This window comes from Diorhabda sublineata, chromosome 1 (assembly GCF_026230105.1).
Source record: "Diorhabda sublineata isolate icDioSubl1.1 chromosome 1, icDioSubl1.1, whole genome shotgun sequence".
Taxonomy (NCBI): Eukaryota; Metazoa; Arthropoda; class Insecta; order Coleoptera; family Chrysomelidae; genus Diorhabda; species Diorhabda sublineata.
The window spans coordinates 19,231,580-19,259,302 of record NC_079474.1 but is presented as its reverse complement, the minus strand read 5'-3'; the positions used below and the strand labels follow the sequence as shown (position 1 = coordinate 19,259,302).

At 33.2% G+C, this 27,723-nt stretch overlaps 1 protein-coding gene across 1 annotated transcript in view; it reads left to right on the top strand.

The window, feature by feature from the left end:
* The first annotated feature begins 917 nt into the window (after nucleotides 1–917).
* The window catches only part of LOC130452411 (probable nuclear hormone receptor HR38), a 66,844-nt gene continuing 40,038 nt past the window's right edge, over nucleotides 918–27,723 (top strand). Inside the window, exon 1 of the mRNA XM_056791682.1 lies at nucleotides 918–987. Coding sequence (XP_056647660.1) covers nucleotides 918–987 — 70 coding nt within the window. The remainder of the gene's footprint in view (nucleotides 988–27,723) is intronic.

The window sequence follows — 27,723 nt, the reverse complement described above, 5'->3', positions numbered from 1 at the left end:
AAAATTTTGAATTTACTCAGACTGTTTTGTCTGACTAAATATATAGCAGCTAGTTCAATGATTTGCTCAATTTGAGTCGCGCAACATCAGAAGGGAAGGGCATATCGGATAGGCGACTCAAAAAGGGCATGTTTTAAGGTTGTTAAGTTTAATTCCTTGAAAATTGATCTTATCGAAAAAGAGGAAAAAATTTGAAAAACATTCGAAAAAATTGTCCACAATAAGAATTTTACAGAGTCAACAACGTCAATGGTGGTATTATTAAATAAAAAAGGCTATAAGGATATATAAATTGAAAGAGGAAGAAGTAGCTGAACAATAAGCAAAGATAATACAATTATTAAACAATTGAATAACTTTTCACAAAATTTGGAATGTTTTCAAAGCTCCGATAAGCTAGGCAGCAAAAAAAGTATGTGGAATATAAAACACAACTACCAACATAAAATTGACACCATGATTGATGATCCAAATACATTGAGAATAAAAAAGGGAAAAATATGGATGCAAAACAATAAAAAATCGAGGACATAGAAAAAATGTAAAATGGTAGTCGAAACAAAAAAACGAGTTGGACTTTGATAACAAACTGGAAAGTGACAGCAAAGAAGATCTCAAATTGTTTTACAAAACTAAATATTTCGAAAAACGAAATATACATATAGGATAAAAATGGTAGAGGTAAAAACAATGGAGAGATTGAAGTCGTATCGACTGATAAGAACAAAGAATAATAATGAACAGAATATATGATTTAACTAAAAGAGTAGACCACGATGAAAATGAAGGAAGGAAAACCAAGAAGTTATAGAAGCGACCAAATGGCTAGAAAATGGAAAAGCTGCGGAATTCGATAAAGCAACACCTGAAACGTTAAAAAGTATGAAAGAGAAAGGTACAGATTTATTCACAAAAATATGCTGCATAGATTGGAATATGGCAAAGATACCAAGAAGTACCCCATCACCCAGAAGCTAAAGAACACTGGTGAGTAAATCTTAGCTTAAGATATAAATTATATTAATCTTATATATTAAAAAAATTGATGATTTCCATTCCGAGTCCGTTCAGGCGTTCTACCCAACCGATTTGCTTAATTTTTTTTTTAATGAAAGGTATTGATGCACAGATCAGCCATCAACCATCGGATTTCATCTAATTTTCACCATTCTCAAGTTATACTCGACTTCGTTTTGGTTTAAGAACACTCGCTGAAACACCTTCTTTCTTTTGAGTTTTTGAACACTTAAATCGGTTGAGTTGAAGAGGAGCTAGGTGCGGACATTCAATGTGGAGTTATGGATTTTTGTAGGTTTTTGGCATTTTTTTTTACATTCAAATATCTATATCTCAGGTTCTAATATAGCTACAGAGTTCGTTCTTTTCTATTATAATGATTTCTGATACTTATTTAATGGATTCGATACGAGTGAAGCCGCGGGTAAAAGCTAGTATAAGTTAGAATGAAATTGTTCATTGTTCTATTTTGACCATATTGTAAATTATGGTCAAAATATAAAATGCCCAAATGGTGTTTTCTATTAAAAAAAAAACGAATAGTGTTACAAGTCGTTATTAAATTGCGAGGCTTTGGCTACTAAAAGTCTTCCACACCATCCACATCCAGATATGTGAAGAGATATCAATGATTAGTCAGAGGAGGAAACTATATTGATTTCCGAGGTTCCAGCTGGGTTTTGCGCATTCCCAAGTATGCGCAAGCTGAATGAGGTATCTGGAACGAGAAAGAAAATAATCGGAACCTCAATAGTGGGACATTCCTTCCCATTTATATTGTTTATATAAGGTTCGTTCCAACACATCAAAGAAACATTCTCGGTACGGTAACGATTCTGTGCAATAGACATTACGTGTTCCAACCGGACGGTTACCGTTATACGAAAGATTCTTATTTGTGTTCCAACCGACTTTGGTATCGTTTGTGAACCGTTTCCGGGACGGAAACAAAGCCGCTTCCGATAACCGTCCCAGTACGGTCCCGACGAGCAGGTTGGAAGAAACCTATTGAATCCATGATCTAAACGATTTCCTAGGTTCTGTTGTTTAATAAAAGATGACGCTATAAGATAGTCCTTTAACACATTTTTATGAACAAACGTGAAGATGTAGATATGTTAAATCATATGTATATTCTCAGTTATTCAAAGTTTTGTGCAATGGAAAAAATTTTAGTTTTGAAAGCGATTAAGATTATGGTTAGTTGAAAGTTAGAGATAATCGATATGGCGGACGTTTAAAAATTGCATTGAAAAAGATGCAAAATATACATACTACAGGTATATATTGAAAAATTCTTAGCCTACTATAGAACCAAACAAAATTTCAACGTCAAAATATTTTATTACTCAACATATTCTCCTCTTAATTGGATACACTTATTACAACGAACCTGCAACGTCTCTAGACCTTTCAAAGAAAATGTTTCTTCTTGCTCTGCAAACCAGACTTCCACAGCTTTTATTACCTCCTCGTTGGAAGAAAATTTACGACCTTCTGAACTTTTTTTCAGTTGAGGAAAGAGATTATAGTCGGACGGAGCCAAATCTGGTGAATAAGGAGGGTGTTCTAGTAATTCAAACCCTAAATCACGAATTTTTGGCATGGCAACATGAGATTTGTGTGCAGAGACGTTGTCCTACAAAACCAAAACACTTTTGGATAGCTTTCCACGTCTTTTCTTTTCAATTTTTTCCCATAGAGTGGTCAGTAATGTCGAATGGTAATCTCCAGGTATTGTTCTACCCTTATCCAAAAAATCAATCATGATTACTCTATGGCAATCCCAAAAAACTGAAGCAAGAACTTTTACAGTATATTTTTGGACACGAAACTTCTTAGGTCTTGGAGAACCAGTGTCGCCATTCGATGGATTGCTGCTTTGTTTCTGGATCGTAGAAATGTACCCAAGTATCATCCATAGTAACAATTCGGCTTAAGAATTCTACATCGTTTTCATATCGAGCACAGATCGAACGCGATGCTTCTACCCTTGCACGCTTTTGGTTAACATTCAAACATTTGGGGATCCTTTTGCAGCAATTTTTCTCATGTCCAAATTGACGTGAACTATATGATGAACGCGTTCGTATGAAATATTCAGTACTTCAGATATCCGTTTTAGCCCAATTCGACGGTCTTATAAAATCATGTCATGAACTGCATCGATATTTTCGGGACTGACACAGAAACTGGCCTTCCCAATCGGTCATCATCTTCAATGGAAAATTCACCTCTTTTGAAGCTTGCAGTCCAATTTTTCATGGTCGCATACGAAGGACTTTGATCACCAAGGGTATTAAGCATATCTTTGTAAAACTGCTTACCTCTCAACCCTTTTAAATACAGATACTTGATGATGGCTCGATACTCCAGTTTTTCGATTTTCACAATTTCGGTGTACATCTTTTTTCTTTCAATTTATTGCGTAACTCTGGTTTACTTTTTTGACGTCAAACTTTACACTGACACTTCTAATAAGTTATTGTTCGTTGCTATAGTAACGCAATATTTTGTTTATGCATGGCACTGGTCTAGACTAACTAGATATCAATACATCCTCGTATACGTATTTGTCTCCTGTCAGTTATTAATCCGAATTTTGATAAACAAAACAGGACGCTTCTCGTTTCTAGTAATTCGTAACTCGAGGTACGCATATAACTCTTCTAAATTTTAAATTGGCATCAGTGGTCATCTAAAATGTGTTCTGGAGGATAGAACAGCTAAACGCACGCCGCTTTTTCTTTCACAGCTTTAACAGACTCAAATATCGTTCCTTTCAATGTAGATTTCACCTTAAGAAAGAGGTAGAAGTCGCAAGGTGCGAGATCCGGCGTTTAAGGTGGGTGGTCTAATACTGGGATGTTGTACATGTGCTGAGACCTGTTGGCAGACAGTAGGGATTGAAGTATAAGTTTTGCATACACTTTTCTCATCTTAAACATTCCACGTGAAATTTGACGCAGACCTTGGTTGCATTCATGCTTTTTTGACGTGAAAGGGGGACCCGAACCTGAATCCTCTTCTACATCTTCTTGAAAACGCTTAAGCCACTCAAATACACGTTGACGTGACACATTTTCCTTGTCATACACTCGTTTCAATAAATTATAAGTTTCAGTTGCAGTTTCATTGAAGGCAACAGCTGCATTGGTGTTATAGAAAATTGACTACATATAAATGCTCTTCAGCATTTGTTACCACTCCTCCTCTTCATAATTATTGATTTATCAGAATCAGGTAAAGGAAATTGAATTGTTTGTGCTGAAGCTCTCCTCGGTGTAAATATAATTCTTCCATATTCTTTATACTCCTCCAAGTAATAATAGATCTAGTATACAAATTCTTCCTACGTTTTTGGTTATGCTTAATTTATAATACTTTTTCATGTCAATTTTTGGCCCCACATCAAAATTTTCCAACACAGTTTTACTTACTAAAATATCAACATTTATTAGGGAAGTGAGTTTTCATTGATACAATTAGCAAAGTTTTTACAGTTTATCTCAGGAATCTTTCGTTTATTGATTTGCCTATAGCACATACATAATTATTGTGGGAGAAAAAGAGATACATCGAGAAAGATATACGTTTATGGTAGCAATTGCTTAGATTATCTCGACACGGAGTTGTTCAACAATGTCGATAACATCGTGCGTTGCCAGAACGATCCGTGTAAACCGAGCAGTTCATGAAATTCCTCGTTTGATGAAGATAGCGAAGAACCGGAGAAAGCGATACTGTGAAACTTGGTAAATAATTCGAAGTTGTCTGTAATAATTCTTCTTTTTTACCGAAAGTATCGGTATAACAAATTTATTAACTAAGAATCTTGTTTCTATTTATGCCCAAATTTTGTTTAAACTTGAATCGTATTCGTTATTATCAGGGACTAGCAAAAATAAATCAACGTTTATGTTGTGGAATTGAGGAAATTAAACACCAAACTGTACTCTTTTGAATATAGATTGCAAAGTTACGAATACTTATGTATTCATTATCGGCCACTGAAAATGTTGTCAAATTACAGTGCAAAAATATGAAATTTCTTCATTAAATACCAATTCATTCGATTCAAAATTCAATATTGTATTTAAAAAATGATTCTAAAATGCAATTAAACCTTTATTCTGTTAGTAAAATTGTTCTAATGTATTCGGAGTGATCTATTTACATTTTGATGGAATTCCCTTCTGATACTAATTAAATATGATTCACTAATGCATTTAGGACATTTGTTTGACCTGTTTTTAATTTTCAATAGTAAGGTGAATCTCTTTGTCACAGCGGCCCAGATCTAGGCAGTTTCACTTTGATCACAATTGTCTATTTTTGTAAATGTAATAAAACTTCATGTTCAAACATAATCTAAAATTTTAAATAAATTTTCTCGGTGATAATTTTCGATTTCATAAAAAATGACGGTACTTTACTTATGAGTAAAGTATTTTTTTATCATACCTCGTATATGACTGAAAAACTTTTTGCTATTGAAATAGGACTAGAGCTAAATTAAGGAAAGATGATGTTGAAAATAACATAAAATTATGTTAAACAAGAATGTAGCGATAGGGAAATACGAGGTCTGGCTATTAAATAACGAGACTGCGCGCCTAGAGGGCGCCCTAGAGAGGTGGGGTAAAAAACGTGTAGTGCGTTGGGTATCTAGATATCTTGTCTATGCACGTCCCAAAATACGTTTCCTTCACAATTATAGTATTTGAGAAGTAGCGGTTTGAAACGAACGGTGTTAGCGCTTTAGTGAGAACCGGGAAAGCACTGAGAGCCGAGAACGCTCTGAAGATGACCAGCACCCAGGTCGCCCTGTGATTGTTTCAGTGACAAAAAACTGCTTTGAAAGGGATCCGATTTGAGTCGATGGAAGCGGTAAAGCAAAAGACAGCAGAGCTCCTAAAGGCACTCACCAAAGAAGACTTCCAGCACTGCTTGGGAATAACAGTTAACAACCGAAATGAACGAAGAGTAAATCATTCAAAGAATCCACGCAGGACACCGGGCATACCATGGAGGAGGAGAAACGATGAATTTACTAAGACTGATGAAGAAAAACTTAACACCTTTGAATGAAAAATGATGCGGACAATTTATGTACCAAAAAGTTAGACAACTGACAAGTTGAGTTAAAAAATGATTGAATTAAAACCCTTTGGAAACCGGCCCAGAGGAAGACCAAAAAGCCAATGGAAAAATCAAGTTACAAATGATCTAAACAAAATAGGAGTCCGTGGATGTTCGGAGAATAGCGGTAAAAGCTAAAACATGCAAGTCTTCTTCTTTTGTACTTCCATATTCATTAATTCTTCATTTTTGTTAGGTTTGTTATTTTCATTGATACAAATGTTATTCCATTTAAAAATACTCAAGGTAAAACAACAAGAGATTCAGCAATTGTGGAACTAGATTCCCAAATCTCAAGGTTCTGTTTAAATTGACACTAATAGTGTCACTACTAAAATTTCTATGTTCCGTAAAATATTCTACATAAATTTCACCGATATATTTGATAACAGGAAGTTGAAGATATACATAATATAAGACCTACTCTTTAAATTGCCTTTGGTTAGTATCATTCTTCAATTTATTCACTGAAGAAAAAACAAACGGACAATTGAGTTGTAAAAACTGAATATAAATAACCTTCACAGCAGACTCGACAATTCGATTTATGGCAGAGATAAAACGTTTATCAATAGATGCCGTCAAGAGGTTACAACAAACATAAATTCAATGAAAGAAAATTGAAACTGATATTTTTATTGTTATACTTTTTTTTAATGAGACGTTGGCAAGATTTAGTTTTCACAACTTTTGATCCACTCCATTATATCGACCTTAACCAGGTTAATTTATAATTATAATTGTTTCTTTTACGAATCAGCATAAAATCAATGTCGTAATTTTTTCTAAAAATTAAGAGATCGTAATAAACTATCCAAAAGATTGTATGCTAAACTACGTATCGCTTAACAAATATCAAATAAAACACTTTTTTAACAAAGAATAGTATTCAATCAATTATATATTTTCCATTTTGCTCAATAACCTTTTGCCATCTTTCTCTGAGCTTCATGATTCCGCGCTCATAAAATTTCTAGTCCTCATTAGCAAAAAACTGAACCAGTTGCGATTGAAGGTTATTTGTTAAAATTTGACCATTTAAAGAATTCTGTTATCTTCTAAATAAATGGTAATCAGATGATGACAGATTAGTGCTACTTGAGGGATGTGGCATCACTTCTCAGCCAAGCCCCAATAGTTTCCCATGAGTTGTCAAAGATGTGTGAGGCCTTGCATTATCATGGTGAAACCCTAAACCTTTCCGATTAGACAATTCTGGCCGTTTTTCTTTGATTGCTTCATACAGTTTCATTAATTGTTACCAGTAAATATCAGAATTAATCGTTTGGTTTCATGGAAGCACCTCAAAATACACCACATCTTTATAATATCACCAAACTGACAGCATGAACTTTTTTTGTTGTTGTTCAGCTTTTTATGTGGTTTGTGTTGGTTCATCGCGTTTTCTTCCTGATCGTTTTCACACTATGTTACTGTACAGGATCCATTTTTCATCACCATCACTGATGATTCTTTTCAAGAAAGGTTTAGATTCATTTCGTTTAAGGTGCATATCGCAAAATTTTGTATCTTTATGTTAAAAATTCATTTTCCTTCGTGAGGTACCCAAATATTAACTTTCTTAACTAGCCCAAGATATTTAAAATGTTTGTGGGAAACCCGAAACCCGAAACAAACAATATTTGCAAACAATATTATCGCTGAAGGTAGTAGACAAATAAAACTTCATTGTTTATAAATCGAAATACCAAGAAACTATCGAGCAACAAATGTTTGTAACTCAAATGTTTTGAAATGTTCAAGTGCCAACTGCAGGCACTCTGTATAATTAAACTTTCGGATTGAATTAAAGTGAAAAAATGAGATATTAATCTAATGAAATACTTCTCTAAGGGAATATATATATATATATATATATATATATATATATGAAATATTTCAGGGCTCATCATTAAATGTTGAGGAGGCTGTCCAGTGATTCGATCCTTCGAACACCAGCTTCATTTTGAAGTTTTAGAAAAATATTTCCAATACTACTCCATACTCGACCTTTTTTCCCAATCTTTGTAATAGTAGTAATCCTCAAAGAACGATCTAAAAGATTGTTCTGAGGTCATTTTATTGAAAAATCAAAGAATAAAAAGTTTTTGAGCGAAAAAAGAATTGTTGGCAAAATTTTAGCACTCTTTTGCTCATAACTTTTTAAATTCGCGGTTAATGGCAAAAAATGTCATAAACAAAATTGTAGACAAAACGATTTGCCACAATTTATGTCTTCATGAATTTTTTCTAGGTACAATATTTCACGAGATATCGTCAAAAATAGCTTTTCACCCCTTTATTTAAGATGGCGGCTGGGGAACAAGGACAACTTGGAGTTAAGCTCTCCTGGACCCCCCACCACATCGGTAAAATAAAATTGCGTCTTCAGAAAAACGTAACATTTTAATGGACTATCGTATCTTTCAATAATTTCGGTTGTTCAGTACTTAGATCTTTTCTTGTGATTATTCTGCTGTTTTTGAATAACTTGTTAAAAAATTCTCAATTTCTTTGCTGGTTATTATAAAATTTTACCGAAGCTGCCTGTTTACCTTTGCTTTTATTATTACCCAGTTTATAAAATCCTTCAATATCAGTGTTTTGAATGCCTAACTTCATCATCTTTTTTTATTTTTTTATTGTCACTGCCATTGACACTAGTTCCATGCTATTCTTGGCTTTAACTTTAACATAATTTGCATAATTTCAGGTACCGTTTTCTGAATTGCAAAATAAAATCATCCTATGCATATATTTTTTTAAGGATTATCTTAATAGTTGTGAGTTTATGTTCCTAATTAGTATTTGGAACATTCCACCTATCTATTTGACTGGGTGTTAGTCAAAGCTTTAGGCCGCCCACTTTATGGTAGATTTAAACATGGTTTTCTGTGTTCACATTCACTTATTGTTCTATGAATAATCGAAAGTGAAATATTCTGCTCTCTAAATATATTCGGAATGTCAGATTTTGACAACAAACTGTATACACTTTTTAGGACATCGAACTTGTACGCCATAACTAAGTTAGAATATGACAAATATTGATTGATATTTAGGATTAAATTGAAGGCAACGAAATTTTTCTGAAAACTTTTGTTGAGTACTTCACTAGTTTTTATATTTGATTTATATCACAATAAATCCTTTTTTAAATTCAGTTACTAGACCAGTAGTCGACAAAAATGACCTTTTTAATCTCATATCAACCAAACAGAACCAGTTGAAGGTCTGATTATCGACGTCTAGCCTGGCAGGACTTCAAGGACAAGCCAGGAAACAAAATATAAAGCACATTAATGTCCTTGCACGCAATATAAAATAGGTCCTGAAAATCTTGAAACGTTTATTTCGTTTTGTTTATCAAAGTGTTAATCCAGGTCTGAATTCATTATATATCTATATAATAAATACGAAGATATTTTTAATGCCCTTATTTAAAACAACCTTAATCTTTTATTTATTTATAATCAATGTATAAAAGAAATTATCAATATAGAACAATACAACACAAAAAAAATATATTGTACAATGTATTTTTGTATTTAACCGCTTTTATTAGTTTTACCTGTATGTTAATAACTGACATTTTGATCTCGATTTTGACTTTGAGAAAATAGTTACTGTAAACTTTGCATACTTGTCAAAAACTGACGATAATCAAAATATCTATAATTATCCTGATGAGATTAGCCAGGACTTGTGGATTTCTTTCTGTATCTTTCGCATTTTGTTATAGATAGAGCTAGTGCGCGAACTACTTAAGCGCGCATTTCCGAACTTACTAAATCGAAATGCAACCATCAACACATCTGTATATATGCATGGATTTAGTGGCATGACAGTAAATTAAATTATCAAATGTAAACATTCACTTGTATAAAATTATGATTTGTGCAAGCTTATACCTAAAAACTGAAAATTCTTCTGAAATCACTGGCGCCAGCAGCGTACAAAAAGATCAAAACTCGTAAATGTAAACAAGTGCGTGCAGGTCGTCGGCGTCCGTTCAGAATTAAACATAAAATTTTTAGAAGGATATGAATCTTACTCGTGTTTATGGGATGTATTTTTACTAAAGATTTAGCGACTATTTTACAAGTTTTGGAAGGTTTACTGGACATAGTGCGCACAGAGAAATGACAAAAACAAAGTGGAGTCAAATTAGAACTGGTGCAACTACTGGTGCCACTAAATCCATGAGGATATGGAAAATAGTGAGTTATTTTCGGTATCAGAAATAGTTATTTGTATGCCAAGGACTGAAAGTGCTACTTTGTTGGACGAGTCTAAAATTTGTCGGGTCCTACGAGTCCTACAAAGTAGTATTTCAGCCGCAGCGTACACAGCATTTTTTAGACGACGCATAAGATCCAAAACTTTTTCAATTACACTGAGGAAAGAAAATAAATAATAGAGAATTATAAACATTTTATTTATTGAACAATATAATGTACTTAATGATATTTGCGATGTCCATATTGATTTATTAATTATTTACAAAAAGTAATGTTGATTGTACCTCCAGGACGATTATTTTAATATTTATTCATTCAAAACGCAACTTTCGGTATGTAAATGAATACAGAACGAACAACTTTCAGATGGCGTCGTCTAAAAAATAATTTGGACGACCCGGAATAGAACCCTGTTTACGCACCAGAAGCTTCACCAGTTAGGTGAAACACCATGCGCTATTTCACAATTCCGCAAGCTACAATAATAAAAAATGTCACATATTGTGGAAAGAATGGTGCGACATGAGATTACCTCGCACCATAGTTTGTATTCGAACACGATGTTTTAGATGCGTCAAAGCAATTTCTAGGTTATGTTTTGTTTGTATTGTGGCTCTGTAATATACTTATAAACAACTAATTATCCTCTATTTAACATTAACCAATTTTGTGTGAGCCCTTAGAGATTTTCCACCCCACAACATGATAGATCCTTCGCCAATATTTGTTGAGGGAAAATACCTCTCACTATTTCTTCTTCGGTATAAAGTAAAAAAACAAAATCATGTGAAAAGTATTATCTTAAGCTTTGAAATTAACATCCTCTCGCGTAAATCTTAATCTAGCTGCACAGATGTTACCTGGTCAGTTGAGCAGTGTCAACTACTCCAGCGTGTCTTAAAACATATCTCGTGGTTTGGGAAGTTAGTTTTACATTTCGAGCTTCAGCTAACTCTTGTTGAAGCTATCTTGCTGTTACGTGTCTTCTTCGTCCAAAACTTATGTATCTTTTCAAATATTTGTACAGCTGATACAAATTATTCGTCTTTCATAAGCTGTACAGAACAATAGACCAAAGTTTGAGGTTTCTGCATATATTAAGGAGGTGCAGTTCAAGTTACGTATTCTTAACAGTTTAGTTTAGTTGCAACTTGCAAGGTGCAGTATGCAACCTATTGTGAATTCTAGTGTCATTATGGAAAATTTGAAAAGGCCGCGTCAACGCCGAGAAATCGGTTAAAGAAAAACCATTAATATTATAAGTGTTTTAAATCATTTACAGACAAACGTCAAATGAAAATGAAGGCGATGAGATACATTCTGTAATCAAAAAACAAATTAAATGGTCATTGAGATCTACATACCGTCACAGTATGCGCAGATCGTGAAAGACTCGAAGAAAAAAAACCCATTTTTCAATGTAGACGAATTGAGCCACAGACTTTTTTTATTTCAAACAATATACTTCTCGAGTGGGGAACAATTTTACAATTAATAAAGATGGTCATAAAATCCATATCGCTGACATAAAAATCTTGAGGGTTATTTAAAATAACCCCAATAGTTTCCAATACAAGATATTAAACGTCGATGATACAAAACTATTGGCTTAAAGACAAGACTATCCAGACAAAAAGTGCCAATCATCACCGATGAAACTTATAGTCCCAAATCAGCACACCACAAAATTTGCGGCATCCAAAAGAGCAAAAAACAAGATTTGCTCAAACTATTTGAGAAAAACCTTATTTCTCAGGAGCATCATTCCTTTTATGGAAGCTTGTAAGAACAGGTGTGTATTTTTCTAATTATTTTGAATTTTTCTCCATTTAAAATCGTTGGGTTTTCTTCAACCTTCAATTATTTTATTTATTCATTCTTATTGTATATCAGTATTGAAATTGTGAGCTGTAATTTCCCAAAGTGCAATTTATAGTCGTAATTTCAATTGTAAAACTAAATTTGTGAAAAAAATTGAATATTCCTTATTTATAGTTATAACACTCTTTCATTTATACAAAAGATGTGATATTAGCAATCATGCTGTGGTAAATTAGAAACAGTCAAGGTGGATTATTGTAAGAAAGACTGATGTAAATCATTAATACATACTTTTTTTGTACTTTGTAATTTTCAGTATAATAAATTTCATGTTACTTTATTTAAAATTTTATTTACTCATATTTTCCATTTATTCATTTTTCAAATTAAATTCCTTAAATCAGTTCTGAACAGTAGCTTTCACCATTACAAGCAATAGGCACAACAAAAAATATATGGATTCATCGAAAATGTAAAAAGGCACAACTAAAATTCTGTTCTTGTCGTTCAAAAAAAATTGGAAAGACCAATATTAAACTAGAGTTATCAAGATACAAAAACGAAAATAACAAATTCGTAAAAGAACGTTAAAAAAAGACTGAATATGGCGTTCGAAAAAGTGTAAAACTTTAAACGAGATTTCCTGAAAACATCACTTTTTGAGTTCTGCTTTTTCCATTCTTGATGTGCGATTTATTTAAAAGTGTTGATGATACAGTGGAAATAGTAGTTACGATACTTTTTTGGCGAAATGTATTTACCTTTTTACTATGGTTTACCTACCATATTTTTGGAACACACCTCGTATTTTCATTTTTCATTTGATCAGTAAGTTTTAATTAGAAGTTCAGAATTGGATGTTATATTTTCTTATGAATAAAAAAAAGAAACTTTTCAAAAGAATTACAATTTCTTTTTCCAAAGCACATATTCCAGTTCAATGAACCTTAAAAAATCTAAAGTTTTGAAGTGATTCAAATAAATTTGACATACAATTATCTGTCAATGAATTTCTGAATGAAAAGACCCAATGAACGACATATTCTCTATATACTCATCAAGTATCGAAGCCAGTTAGTTTATAAAGGAAAAATGATTTTCCAGCTGAACAGCTGCCAAGTTCTATATATATTATTACGTAACGAACTCCAGGTGGAAAATCAATATCTTTTAAAGGTCTATGTCACGGTCCGAGTCTGCTCCGAGCATAATTCCGGCGGAAGTAATGTCGTCATCTCATTGATGTCACAACAATGACGTAACGATTTTTCCGGTCTAAAGGAGGGATAGCGCATAACGGAATCGATTATCAGTGACGTCACTGCGGGTATGACGTAAGCGGCACGGCGAAACGCAACGGTTTTATAATAGAGTGATTGAGACTAGCAGGGATGTAGAATGCCGGCGAATGCCGAAGAACGAAGAGCTCCTCTGGTAAACTAGAAACTGTAGTCTTGTTGTTCTTGAATCATGTGTGTCTGATCGAGAGTGAAACCGGTTAACGCGAATGACACGATCAATTTTTTTTTATCTTTTTTCGAATAGTTACGGTGTTTTCGTCACTAAACGCTTGTGATTTTTTTATATAATTATATTTGTTTGTGAAGTTTTTATGACGATCTGGAATTACTACCGCACTTTAAAACGTATACATGATGTTAACGTAAAGGTGGGTGTAAATAAGTTCGCTTAAAAAAATTTGGCTCATATGTAAAAGAGTTTCGTAAATTATAGGAATGGCAGATATTGATAAAAACATTCAAAAATCTACGTTCGTTATATTTTCAAATGAGTAATGCCAAAAAAAAAATGAAAATTGTGTTAAGACAATCCAAAGTATTCCAAAATCCTGAACATATTATGGGAATATAAGTAATTTTTTTAATAATAACAAATGTTTATGAGATATTTTATTATTTCTCAAATCAAATCATTCATAAGGAAACAGATAAATAAATAACCTTACAAAAATGACAGATAAATTTGTTTAGTATGTATACCAAATAACTTTTTTACAGTATAATTTTTTATATAAATCTCTACTTCCATTTTTATGAAGAGAGTAATAAAATGTTAAAGCATTCGTAATCCAAAGGCGTCGTATTTGAATGAAATGACACTTGTATCAATAGAATGAATACACTTCAATTTTCACCAAAATAACCTGCTTATCACTTCTAAACAGCTGAAGTTACAAAAGTAGAATTATTAAAAATTAATTATTTTTCTTTGAATGAACATTGTGTAATACTGGTTAAATAGGTAACACATAACTCAATATTTCGTGTGACTAAAAAAACCACATTTTTTTCCAAAAATTAATTTTATTCATCAATGTACTCCTTCAAGATTAATATAATCATGCCAACTCTTCTCTAACTTCTCGATGCCGTGTTTGTAGAAGGATTTGTCTTTTTAAAATAGCCTTCAGCTTCAACAATTGTTCCTTCATTTGAACTCTTACCGGTGAGCATTTCTTTTGCCAGTAGTCGCTGAGGGCCAGATCTGGACTATACGGTGGATTGGGAAGCAATTCCAAGTGTTATTCTCTCAATTTAACCACCGTTACCATCGACTTCTGAATCGGTTCATTGTCTTGGTGAAACAGTAGATTTTTTCTTCGACATATGAGATCATTTTTTCTTTATTTTTGCATTTAAACGATCCAACAATTCTATGTAGTATTCTTTACTGATTGTTTCTCACTTATGGAGGAGATATTTGATGAACAATATTCCATGCGGATCCCAAAGTACTGAAGCAATAACTTTCTCCGCTGACTGTTGTGCCTATGGACGATTCAGACGTCTGCAATCCACTCAGATGATCATCGTTTTGATTCCGGATCCATGTTTCATTCATTCATTCAATTTATTACGTCTAAACGTGGCCAAACACTTTTCTGAATTATCAACACATTGTTGGTTTTGATCGACTGTGAGTAAACGCAGCACCTGCTTTGAAAAAAAAATTTCTCATGGTCAAAAGTTCATGCGTAATTATAAACAAACTGCCTTCTGATATCTTTATGGTCTCAGCTATCTCATGCAATTTCAATTTACGATTAGATATAACCAATTTGTGGATTATTTGATGTTTCCTGGAGTAACCACCTTAATTGTATAACCAGAACGTTCACCATCACCAGGTTTAAATTCAGCAAGACAATAAAAAATGGTTCTTTTCTATAGAACAGAGTCCGGATGATACTTTTGAAGCCATTACTAAGCTGTAAAATATTTATCCGACGAAAAGCAATGATAAATTAACACACATTAAATTGATTTCAAAATAATAAAAGTAGTTTCATTCAAATGGTTATCACTTTTTCCTGACTTAGAGAAATGTCATGAAATTTTACACAAAGTCTCTTGAAAGTTGGTACTTTATAAACGTCATATGGATTTGACAATGGCAGCGCCATCTGTGTGTTAGTCACACGACTTATTGAGTGATGTAACATAAAAGCTCAAACTTTAACTTGATTTTTTTTTTCATTAAGAACATAACAACATTTGAAATATCAATAAAGAGAATTGCTCAAAATCTTTCATAAATCTACCTTCCCAGAAATTAAAGTTTCTTTTCCTTTTAGTTCTTGCTTTTTTTCAAATGTTGTCACTATAAATTATAATTTCTTTGCTTTAAATGTTTATAATTGTGAAACAAGAAATTCAGTATCGAGATTATAAGCAATATGAACAAAAATCGCAATGTTTTTAATTTTTTCAGAACAAATCAAATAAGTTTCAAATATTATAATCGGGCATATGGAAAATGGATTCACGATCCTGGACAAATATTCCTAAGATAAAGGAGTTCTGGGTAGTCTTCTTTGGTTTGGCGAAAAACCCCACAACTCTTAGTTGATAGGAGCAATCTTTGGCTACAAAGTCCCATTTTCTGGGTTGGGTAGCTTCCCAAATTTAGCGATGTCTTGAATCAGTCTATCAAATTCAGTGATACCAACAAATTGCTTGTAAATTCTCTTTTTTAATAGCTGACAAAGAATCTTTCATTATTGTCAGTCATTCCTAAAGGTCGTGGATTTATATATTTCTTACAAATCATATAAAAATTATTACTAAGAACAAATTTTTGAGGTTTTTAAATTGATATCATCATCACATTTTCGTATACATCCACAAATCCAATTTCAAAATAAACAATATAAAAATGCTGCACGTCATTTTACAAATCTTTTTTAACAAATAATTCATCATGAGTTGTATCAAGAAATTTTTTAATGTTGTCACTGGTTGGGATGTTGGATTAGATGTAATTAACTGATTCCTTCTTCAACAGAGCTCTTAATTCGCATGTTAACGTCATCAACAGGGTACTAGATTTGTATTACAGAAAAGAATTTCACTTTGTATTTCATTTAACAGTCCATGATTTGTTAGCTTTCTGTTTCTGTCGTTATCGTCATTTTCATCGCAGAAATCCATCGTTTTACAAATTTCCAAATTTTATTGCAATGAATCAATATTTTTAATAATGTTTCAATCAAATTGAAAATGTCATTCGGCAAAGCACTTTAACTGCGGATAAATAATTATGCCATTGTGTGAAAATGTATGCAAAATCAAAACACACAGCGGTCGGTCAAGCAAATTTCTCAAATTTCCCATTTGACACGAGTATGCCGATCGTTTGTTTCCGAGTTGAAATTTCTTACAATTTGAAAATTTCAAGAAGGTAAAACTGTATGGAATATGCCATATTTTATAGTGGACGTCAGAAAAATCATTATAAATGAACAATCCTGTACGCGCTTTAATGAATTTGTTTTAGTTACTATCAAGTTTACTTATCTGTTACATTATTTTTAACATAATCTTGCTCTACAACCAGATTTTTGTGAATAGAAATAACTCAAAAGCTCGAAATGTGTATAATATAATAAGAAATTAACATAATATTATAGCATCTGAATACAAATGCGAGATAACCTTCCTATACAATATTTATGTAATTTTAAGTGTGGCCATAAATTAGAAGGAATTGAACAAAAACTACGTATTCTGAAAACAAAACAGGATATTGTTAAAACATACATTATCAAGTAGGAGATTCCGTCAAAGATATAAAATAAAAATTTATTATCTGAGAATATGAAACTTACAAGGATTCCTAAAAAAATTCTACATTGTATTGTGAATCTGCAGGATTCAGGAACGTTGAATCAATATAATTGTTGATGACTTTCACACAATAATGTGTTGTGATTTATACTTTTTGGAAGTTTGTTAAGGTCGTAAAACAACAGGCGCTGAAGATGGACGTATTGTATTCTCACGGGCCCAGAGATACCAGGTCGGATCAAAGAATCTTGGGATCTGGCTTTGTGCAGACGTCAAAGTAAAATTAAAACTTTGTAGAGTAAAGAGTATTAAAATTGTAAACTTGAGGAGTGGAGACAGTTTTATGAAGTGGTAAGTCAAAGCTTGATGTTTTTGGTTCTAAGAGAATAGAGTTTGTGTTCAGGTCAAAAGAAGAACGGATGCTAGAACCATGTGCAACATGTGCAATCCCGACTGTAAAACACGGCGGAAGTTCAGTGATGGTTTGGACTAAGAGTGACTGAAGACCTGGTGAAAATTTAATGGCGAAAGTAGAACGCTCTGGCCAGCGCCTGATTACCAGAAAAGTTATATTAGAGCATGTTAACGCATTTCTCGATTTTGTGCAAAGAATATTAGAAATAATTTGAAAGGAATTGTTTTCATTTGTTGTGTATTACGTGATCTATAGAATGAGCGAAAACTTTTGACCGTGAGTGAAGGAGTAGTGGAGAGGATATCCTGAAAGACTGAAAATAATCCGAAAGCAAGTAAGCTGATAAATTTATTGGCGCTACCACTCGGTAGTATCTGACCAAAAGCAAACACAGAGTTGCACATATACACACATATACATACATATAAATCATAGATCTTCATCGTAGCTTTGAAGTCAATAATGAAACAATAAATTCAGATAATCAAAACAAAAAACAAAACCAGTTTATTTATAGGATTGATATATCTGATTTGGGTTAGTAGTCATCTAGTTTGCATCAAACACTACACAAATTGAATTGGTTTTGGTATAACCAGCCTTCTATAGATGCCTTATTTCGCCCTGCAATCAGTAGAAGGATTGATAAGAGATAGAGCGCGGTTAGGACATTTTTTGAACTCATTCCATATGTATATAATATAATATACAACTTCTATACAACCAGTTTCAAGTTAATAGAGGTATAAATGATTATCCAAGAAGTAGTCAGTACTAAGCAATATTTAAAGAAACCGAATCATAACAAGTAATAGATGATTAAAAATTCAATACTAGAAAGTAGAATGATATTAAAATTTACAACTTGTTGTAAGTAGGATCTATCGAAAAGATTTTTATTGAAAGTAGTATTGTATTTTATTTCTTTCTGTTGCAGATCTAGCTCGCGAAAGCTTCTTTTAAATTGATTGATTACAACTTGAGTATTTGATGAGAATATATTCATACATCGACGTGGATTCTCCTTCGGACCCCCAAGAAGGCGACTACACGCGCTCGTCTCCGTGTAGTAGTCCCGAACTGTTCCTGAGGAATTCACCAGGTGATCTCTTTGTTAATTTAAACTGTTACCAGTAGAATTTTGTATGTGTTAATGTTGTTTTGCATGTGGACTAGAGACTAGTTTAGCAAAAAAAATCAAAACATTTGCAATGCCGTTACGAGATGCGTTCGGGTCCTCCAGTAATCAAGCTTCGCGCTTCCGGCTTCCACAGATTTCCAGGACGATTTAATATTCCTAGAGAGGGCGCTGTAGATTCCAACAACAATCAAACCGAATACAACAACGGACTAACTAATAAATGTATGTATAATTTTTTTATATTATCACCATGAATGTGTAAAATGTCATGGGAAAAATTATTACAAATGATAATTTTTTATATACCCAATTTATAAGGAAATTTATTATAATATGTTTCTCATTCCTTTCCAAGTGTTTTTTACTTCATTGGATATGGAATTATTGTCAAATTCTACATAACTGTGATTTTTTATAGTACAGGTGAGTTAGAGCAAATTCTGTAATCTAGCAAAAGAAAGATTCAGTGAATTATCTGAAATCTCGATCAGAAGGCCAAATATAATATCACTCAATAAGTCATGTGATTAACACACAGATGGCGCTGCTATTGCCAAATCCATATGATGTTTATTGAGTACTAACTTCCAAAAGACTATTTGTCAAATTTCATGACAGTAAATTAAGTGTTATTTTCAAAACAATTTCGTGTTTAAATTTATCATTGCTTTTTGATGAAAAAATACTGTACAAGCTCAGTCATGGCTTCAAAAGTATCATTCGGACTCTCTTCATCGAAAAGAACCATTTATTATTGGTTTGCGAAACTTAAACGTGGTACAGACACCGATGATGGTGAACGTTCTCGCCGTCCAATTGAAGTAGTTGCTTCAGAAAACATGAAAAAAGTCGACAAATTGGTTATATCTAATCGTAAATTGAAATTGTGTGAGATAGCTGAGGACGTAAAGATATGAGGAGGCAGTGTGTGTACAATTATGCATAAGCTTTTGACCAAAAAAAAGCTTTTTGCAAAGTGGGTGCCGCGTTTACTCACAATCGATCAAAAACGGATGATTCAGAGCAGTGTTTGGCTATGTTTACACGTAATAAATCATATTTTTTGGATTGATATGGGACAATGGATGGAACATGGATCCATCACTTCACTCTGGAATCAAAACGATCATCATCTGAGTGGACTGCAGCCGGTGAACCACGTCCGAAGCGTCCAAAGACACAACAGTCAGTTAGGAAAGTTATGGCTTCAGTATTTTGGGATGCGAATGAAATATTGTTTATAAATTATCGCTAAAAGTGAGAGAATATCAAAAACAAATACTACACTAGTTGATGGATCGTTTGCATGCAAAAAAAAAGGAAAAACGCCTTTATATGTCAAAGAAAAAACCACTGTTTCATCAAGGCTATGCACCCAATCACAAGTCGATGGCAACGATGGTTAAATTAAACGAATTACACTTCTTGTTTCTTCATCCCTCGTATAGTCCAGATCTGACCCCCCAGTGACTACTGGCTAATCGGTAAGAAATTCAGCCCAAATGAAGATGCAATTGCTGGAACTGAATTCTATTTTGTAGCATAAGACAAAATCTCCTACAAGCACGGCAACGAGAAGTTAGAGAAGCGTTGGAATTATTGTATTGCTCTTGAATGAGATTAAGTCATGACTAGTGAATCTAGTGATACGACGTGTTGTTCATGAAGAAGAAGATCGTTGGCCCACATTTCAGCTCTATTTCTTCGCTCATCATTACGCAAAAGTTCCATTACTTTTGAAATATCTCGACGGTTTTTATTCCTTAACTGACTCATATCAATTTTTATGTCGTTTATACAATACTTTCTGCTTTCGATATTTCGTGAGTTCATTTAACTATTTATTTCAACTTGAATCAAAACTTGATGTTATTGTGTTATTGAAACTGGTATAGTATTTTCAAAACTTCCATACTGAATATTAGATATTTATAGCATCATAAGCTTTACCGCCATTTGTATTGACTGATATTGCTATTTGTATTGCCAAAGTTAATCATTCTAGAAGACAACGAAAATATTTGTAGCTTACGTGCAAACGTATTTTGTGTAGGTGTGAAATCAAGAATCGTGTTTTGAAGGATATTCAAATAATGTATAATGAAGGTGTAGTCAAGATATGAGGTTTAAAACTATTTATTCGAGTCAAAAATTTAGAAACAAACCTAATTGTTTATTCTATTTCTAAACGTGTTCATTCTATAAGTTCTACCTACAAATAAGCGTGATGTCATTGAAATCACCCTGTACCATGCATTTACATAGATATGTCGACTTTGAAACAGCTCGAAGAAAATACCTATGCATTTTATAGGTAGATTACTATTTTTTATCGATAAATTAACATAATTCCCAAGGTCGTTTTGTAAATATATAGTCTCATATAATAATTTTCTGATTTCTCTTATATAAACTGTTATAATATGCAGAATTTGTAATTATTTACTGTTAAAGATTATAAACCTCTTTGAAATTCCATTTTTTGTATAAATGAAGATGCAAACACTCGCCGATACTGTAGACATCTATCACGATTACGTAAGAGGTTAATTTTTCCGAACTACCTTGTATCTTCATGGGTATATTAAAAATACACTCATAGAATTTGAATGGGGTAGAAACTTTGAAATTTATATCATATTTATATATACATATGGCGATTCTTAAGTACAGATTGTCCTTACCTTTGATAATGGTCTTAGACAAACATGAAGAAAGTTAACTGGACAAAACTCTAGATTAACAGGACATAAGGATTATTTTGGGAATTACCGGTAAAGAATCTTTGAAAGAAGTTCGTTTCTTCAAAGAAGAAATATCAGAATGTATGGAATATATGGAATATATTGGAAATAATAAAAAAGGACAGGAAATAAATGTTGTTAATAAACTGAATCAACGAGAAACGAACATGTCGACGAAGGCATGGATTTCTGAGACATAGCAGTAGGAAATATCAACTAATACCTAAAAGAGGACTCTCAAAATCTCTATGATACACAATCTTAATAGAAAGGAAGTTCGCTATGGAATAAAAAAAAGGGATCCCCGGGAGACTCAACAGGGGTCCACGTTGGGAGTGACAAAAAATGGGAGTCCACAATCGTCCATGAAAATTTATTTGGTTTCAATAGTGACAAACTGTTGCCTTGACTTAGGCAGATAATATTTTAAGAAGCTCAGCTGCTATTAATTGTAAAAACTTGTTTATTACATATTCAGTATAATGCTTCGAGACTTGCCGTTGCCGCGCCGGCCGCCGTCTCGTCCACAACGCTTTTTCAGATGTGTAAATTAATACGACTTGAGCTTTATGAAGGAGCTGAAAGTGACAATTATAAGAGGGTATTGAAATTTTTGGAGCAAATTGAATATCACAGAACGAGGAGATTGCGGTGATTCCTTAGAAAACTTAAGCTAAATATTAATAACTTGCTGCCAATCCATTAAGTGCATATTTTTTGTAATTACCATTGTAGAAGTGTTTAATTTTGATTATATTTCGACTGTTATAGCAATAATAATTAATAGAGTAATAAGCCCACAGCACAACAAGAAAATATACCATCCCCGAATGGGAGTGGTAAAAATGGGACTCACAGCACAATCAATTAAAATTTAATTGAAAATTTATTTAGTTGATTTTATTATCAAATAATTAACCCTAACAACCAATCAATTCTAACAATTGCTTGGCCAGAATGCAAGTTTTCGACGAAAGATCTAATCTTCACTATTTTTCAAGATTTAGAAATTGGTAATAATGTAGCTGTAGGAGCTGTAGGAGCTGTAGGAGGTCCACCGAATCCAGCAAAATTTAGAAAGTGCTCAATGAAACCAAAAAGTTTGGGAACCAAATGATCTACAGTGAAATTGCAGAGAATTCCAAACAAACAAAAGTCCTCCCTAGTCTGAACCAAAACCATGAAGGAAAAAGCAATTAGCAAAAAAACTTGAAACTTCTGGAATACATATCTCAAGGTTTCGATAGAAAGAATCCACTTTCCTCAACATAAGCAAAGATTTACTTTATAAGATGAGAAAATCAAGATTCATGAAACTCCTTATATAATTTCTGTAGAATAATTTCGAGGAGAGGAGCAGCTGTATTCAAATACATCATTTACTTTCCTAAAACAGAAAACACAATAACGTATCTTAACGCGGACGACACCGCAGTCAAAATGAGTTACTTAAGTTAAGCAAACTTCAAAGAGACTATTAAACAAAGGGAACGGAATCTATGAATGGTGGAAAACAAAGAAAATGGAGTTGATAGAGTCAAAAGTCCTTTAAAAAATAGAAGGAATCAAACTCATCTTGATTTGATTCATTAACAAAAGATTTAACAATTGGTACCACTGTTTTTTGTTTTGTTACGTGTTGTAATCAAAAATCAGACAATTTATTATCGGCATATAAGAAAAAAACCGTCTTAGAATGCCACAAACTGAATGACGAACAAATACCTACGTAAAATTTCCAAAAAACTTCACAAAGTGATTTAATTATGAGAAATATGGGTAAAAAAGTAATAAGTAATAAGTAAGTAATAAGAAAAGGCTTGATCTATCACCGGAAGCATAAAATTTCAGCATATTATGTTACTAGCCAGATCCCTGGAGGAATTGGTAAAAGTCTATAGTAGACTGGAAAAGGAATCAAAAATATTTAGCCTCAGCGTAAATGACGGAAAAACTGAATACATGGAAAATTCAGATGGAAAACGAGGAATATCATTTTGAAAAAGTTCTTTTTCAACTGTGTGCTGATTACGAATACGGATGAAGAGACGAAAGAGCTAGAAAATTGGATAGCAAGAGGTAGTAGAATGCAACAAAGATAAGATAGAACAAAACAATGATCAAGCCGACTGTACTGAGTGCTAGCCAAGGAGAGTGCTGAAAAAATAGAAATGTGGAAGAGAAAACAACAAATGTGGAGCTGAAACGAATTTATAACGAGCCTAATATTACGCAAATAGTCAAAGTCCAAATAATCAGGTGGTTAGGAGACGTGTTTAGACTGAGTGTATACAAAAACGCACAAAATGGGGAGAGGGAATTAGTAAAAGAAGAGGCAGGCTGAAAAAGAAATAGATAGGAGAGGTAACATCAGATTTTCGGAGAGTAGAAAATAAGTATAAATAAGTTCTTCCGTTTCATTATCTTTTCTGATTTCATCGACGATGTTAATGTCTTTATTTTATCATACTTGCGAGCAATGAATATTTCTGATTCACTTAATAATATTATTTGGAGAAATACAAAGAAATTTAAGTCTTCAATTGTAGTAATAATCAAATTGATTTTATTGAAATATAGTAATCGATTTTAAAACATGTCGGAAATGATTCATAAATGAAAGTTAATATGAAACGATGATCCCTTATCTCGTGTGCAACTTAATGATCTGTGAACTGCTAAATAGATTTAACGACATATTTCAACGATTTCACGTGTAAGATTCTCTGGCAAGTAATCTAGACATGATCAATCACATGAATCACGTCGATTTGTTTATATTTACCACGAGATCCGAAACGCGAACGACGAACATCCCAAAAATGATCGCTATTTCTATGAGGAAGTTAGTAAAGTTTTATATAGTTAAACATTGAGTTACATTTTTGTTTAAAAATATGTTAATGCTCTATTAGGAATGTGTCAACAGGAGTTTCTATTATTGACTATTGATAATTATATGTTGAATGATCATTGGAAACATTTTTATTTATTTTAGAGTAAAATAAACGTTGAATACATTAAAGTGTAAAATAAGTTGAATTGAAAATTATGAAAAAAAAAACTAGTTTTAATGGAATACATAATGAACTACTAAATTACGATGGTCAACATCTCATCTAGACGGCGAAACAATACGATTATCCTCATGTTTAGAAAAATTATATAAACAAGATCTGGCTAATTACAGGAGGATAAATTTGCTAGTTACGACAACTGTTTAACACGTTGAGCACCGGTGCGGTCTATAGGCTCGTCACAGCAGCCCAGAACGGTCCTATGGACTGCACGACGTATTTTATTTCATTTACTGTCTTCAACATAATTCAAATAATATTTGTGCTACCTTCACGTTACCTTCATCTCATAAAATATTTTTCAAATCACATCGCGCATTTTTGTACACTTTACATAAAAGCATAAATCATCGTTCAAAGGATAAACAAACGAAAAAAATTGTTTTTCCATACTGCAAGTAGGGTGTACATTCAAAAAAATATAATTAAAAGATTTATTTCGAATAAAAAGTACCGCTCAGAGCCCTGTGGAAAGTTTTTCCTCGGGCCCAGAGCGAGCCTATGAACCGCACACAAAAAACATAATTTTTCATATTTTTTATACTTCAAATAAGTTTTTCCTTGGATCCAAAACCCCATTTGGAGTTTAAAAACACAAAAAAATTTTGAGCTAACGGCAAAATTTATCAAGGTTGGTTGGGGCTCAACGTGTTAAGAAATCCATATAATATAATAGCATTTCATTTCATTGACCTTACAAAAACCTTTCACTGTATTAAAGACAAAGATGTTATTCACCTATTTTACAATATAAATATACCTAAAAATATAATCCTGAACATCGAAAACATATACTAAGACAATCATATTCAGGCTCGTATTAATGGCAAACAAACAAAATCCATACTAGTTAATAGCGGTTTGACACAAGGACAATCGCTCAGTCCCATGTTATTTAACATATTAATGGATGCAAAAGTTATTGAATGGATGATAGGGAAATCAAAATCCTGTGCTATGTGGATGACGCCATGATATGTGCCGAAAATGAAGATGATTATTAGATATCTACCATGATATCTACCATTGACATAACCAATTATGGAGACGTGGAATACGAAGTAAGAGGACAAGTAGCTAGAGCAAATAAGGTCACGGCATGGCTTCAAAACGTAATAAAAGAAACAAAGGCACAATCAGACTTGACCTATACCTCGAAAACAACACTAGATATATCAAAAACGAAATAAACGTTGTAGGTAATAGAAATCAAAATTCTCAGGCGGATCTCGGGACTAACATTATTAGACCGAGAAAAAAAGCGAAAACATCGGATGATCAAATAACGTAGATAACATTAACGAATGGGTATCACAGCGTATGACAAACTAGACTGTAAAAACAGCGAGGGATTAATCTCCATTTGGAGCAGGCAGTAGAGATCGACCACGAAAGAGGTAGAGTGATAATCTAGAGCCAGGAGAGGGAAAGATATCGAAGAAGAGTCCCCGCGCTCAGTGTTTAACTTCTTTCCCATTTGCGTAGGCATATTGCTCTTCGAAGTTTTTGAAACGACAGATTGAGTTTTTCAGACAACCCACGTATTTCACATTCCCAATTTTTCGGTTTGATAATGGATACAAACTTACTTAGCCCATACTAGATTCTAATAACGTGTTAATTTTATAAGATAATGACTAAGTTTAGATAAAATTTTATACAAACCATATGGAAGTGAATGAAACTTCGAGCTTTTAACTTCTAAAGATATTAAAAGAAGAATATTGCGCTTGATGACGTCGTATTCGTATAATAATAATAGCTCTGTCGCAGGATTCTACAACTGACCCTTGACGAAGGTTTAACGTCACTGGGGAGTTATCGATTTTACGGTGACGTCACAAACTGGAGGCGTTATTGATTTACCCGTAACATTTTGCATCTTTGTTGTTTATGATTCTGTTTCTGTCTTCCTCGTGGTAGAACAACCGCTAATTTTTTTGCATGAGAAGCAGAAAATACTCAGTATACAGGATGTTTAATTATTCGAGGCACAGCTTACAGAAATTGATAAATTGATTGGAATTCATATAGGAATACTTTCCCAATATATGGATTATTGAATTTTGATCTAACACCAACTTAATGTTTCGTGAGTATTTTGAAAATGGAATGTGAAGAATTAAACTGAGCCCATATTGCAGTAAAAGGAACTCAAAGCGAGATAGGACTATCAACTCGAGTAAACCGTTTTATACCAGTGGAAAATAGGAAAGAATAGAAATATTTTCAATATAGATCGAAAACTTTCATGTAAAGTGTAGTTTTCGGATTACAATGAACATAACCGAAATCGTAAAGCCTTTTTTGGAGCCGGTTCTACATTTTCAGTCCAGTTTGTGAGCAAATGTAGCACCCATATTGCACGCATCTTTCTCATGTACAAATTTACAGTTAATCTACGATGTATCGCACTTTTTCAAATGACTACTATGCCTGGTAGCTCGCGCACTTTCCGTCCACGATCATCCAGTACAGCTTTGTGGATTTTCTTCAACATTTCTGGAGCTATAACCTCATTTGATCGACCACTGCGATGCTGGTCTTCGCAGGTCGAACAGCCTCGTTTGAACTCTGCTATCCAATACTGTTGATAACGAAGGAGCAGTCTCACTCAGAGTAGAATCTAGTTCAGTTTTTTTATTGGTTGGGCGTCTTCAAACGATTATGTACAGTGGTATTTTTCAAGCAGCTATCACCATCTCTAGGTTAGGCCAGGTACTTCTGAGACTATCCTCGTTTACAAAATTAAGAAACACCTCCCATGAAACTTTTTCCTAATCCTATAATACTGTCTACACGACAGATAGTCAGAATTCAAGACGATACCCCAACATTACATACAATGATGTTAGGCATTCTCGAGGGATGGGAAAGTGACCAGAGCTTCTACTTTATGTAGACAGCTGATATACCCACAACAACGTAACTATATTGGAGAATAAAAATGGATGAAAATAAATCTATACTTGTTATCTGTCCAAAGTACATCTGGACCGACGGTTCTCCTGGATAACACATATACTAACCAAAAAACA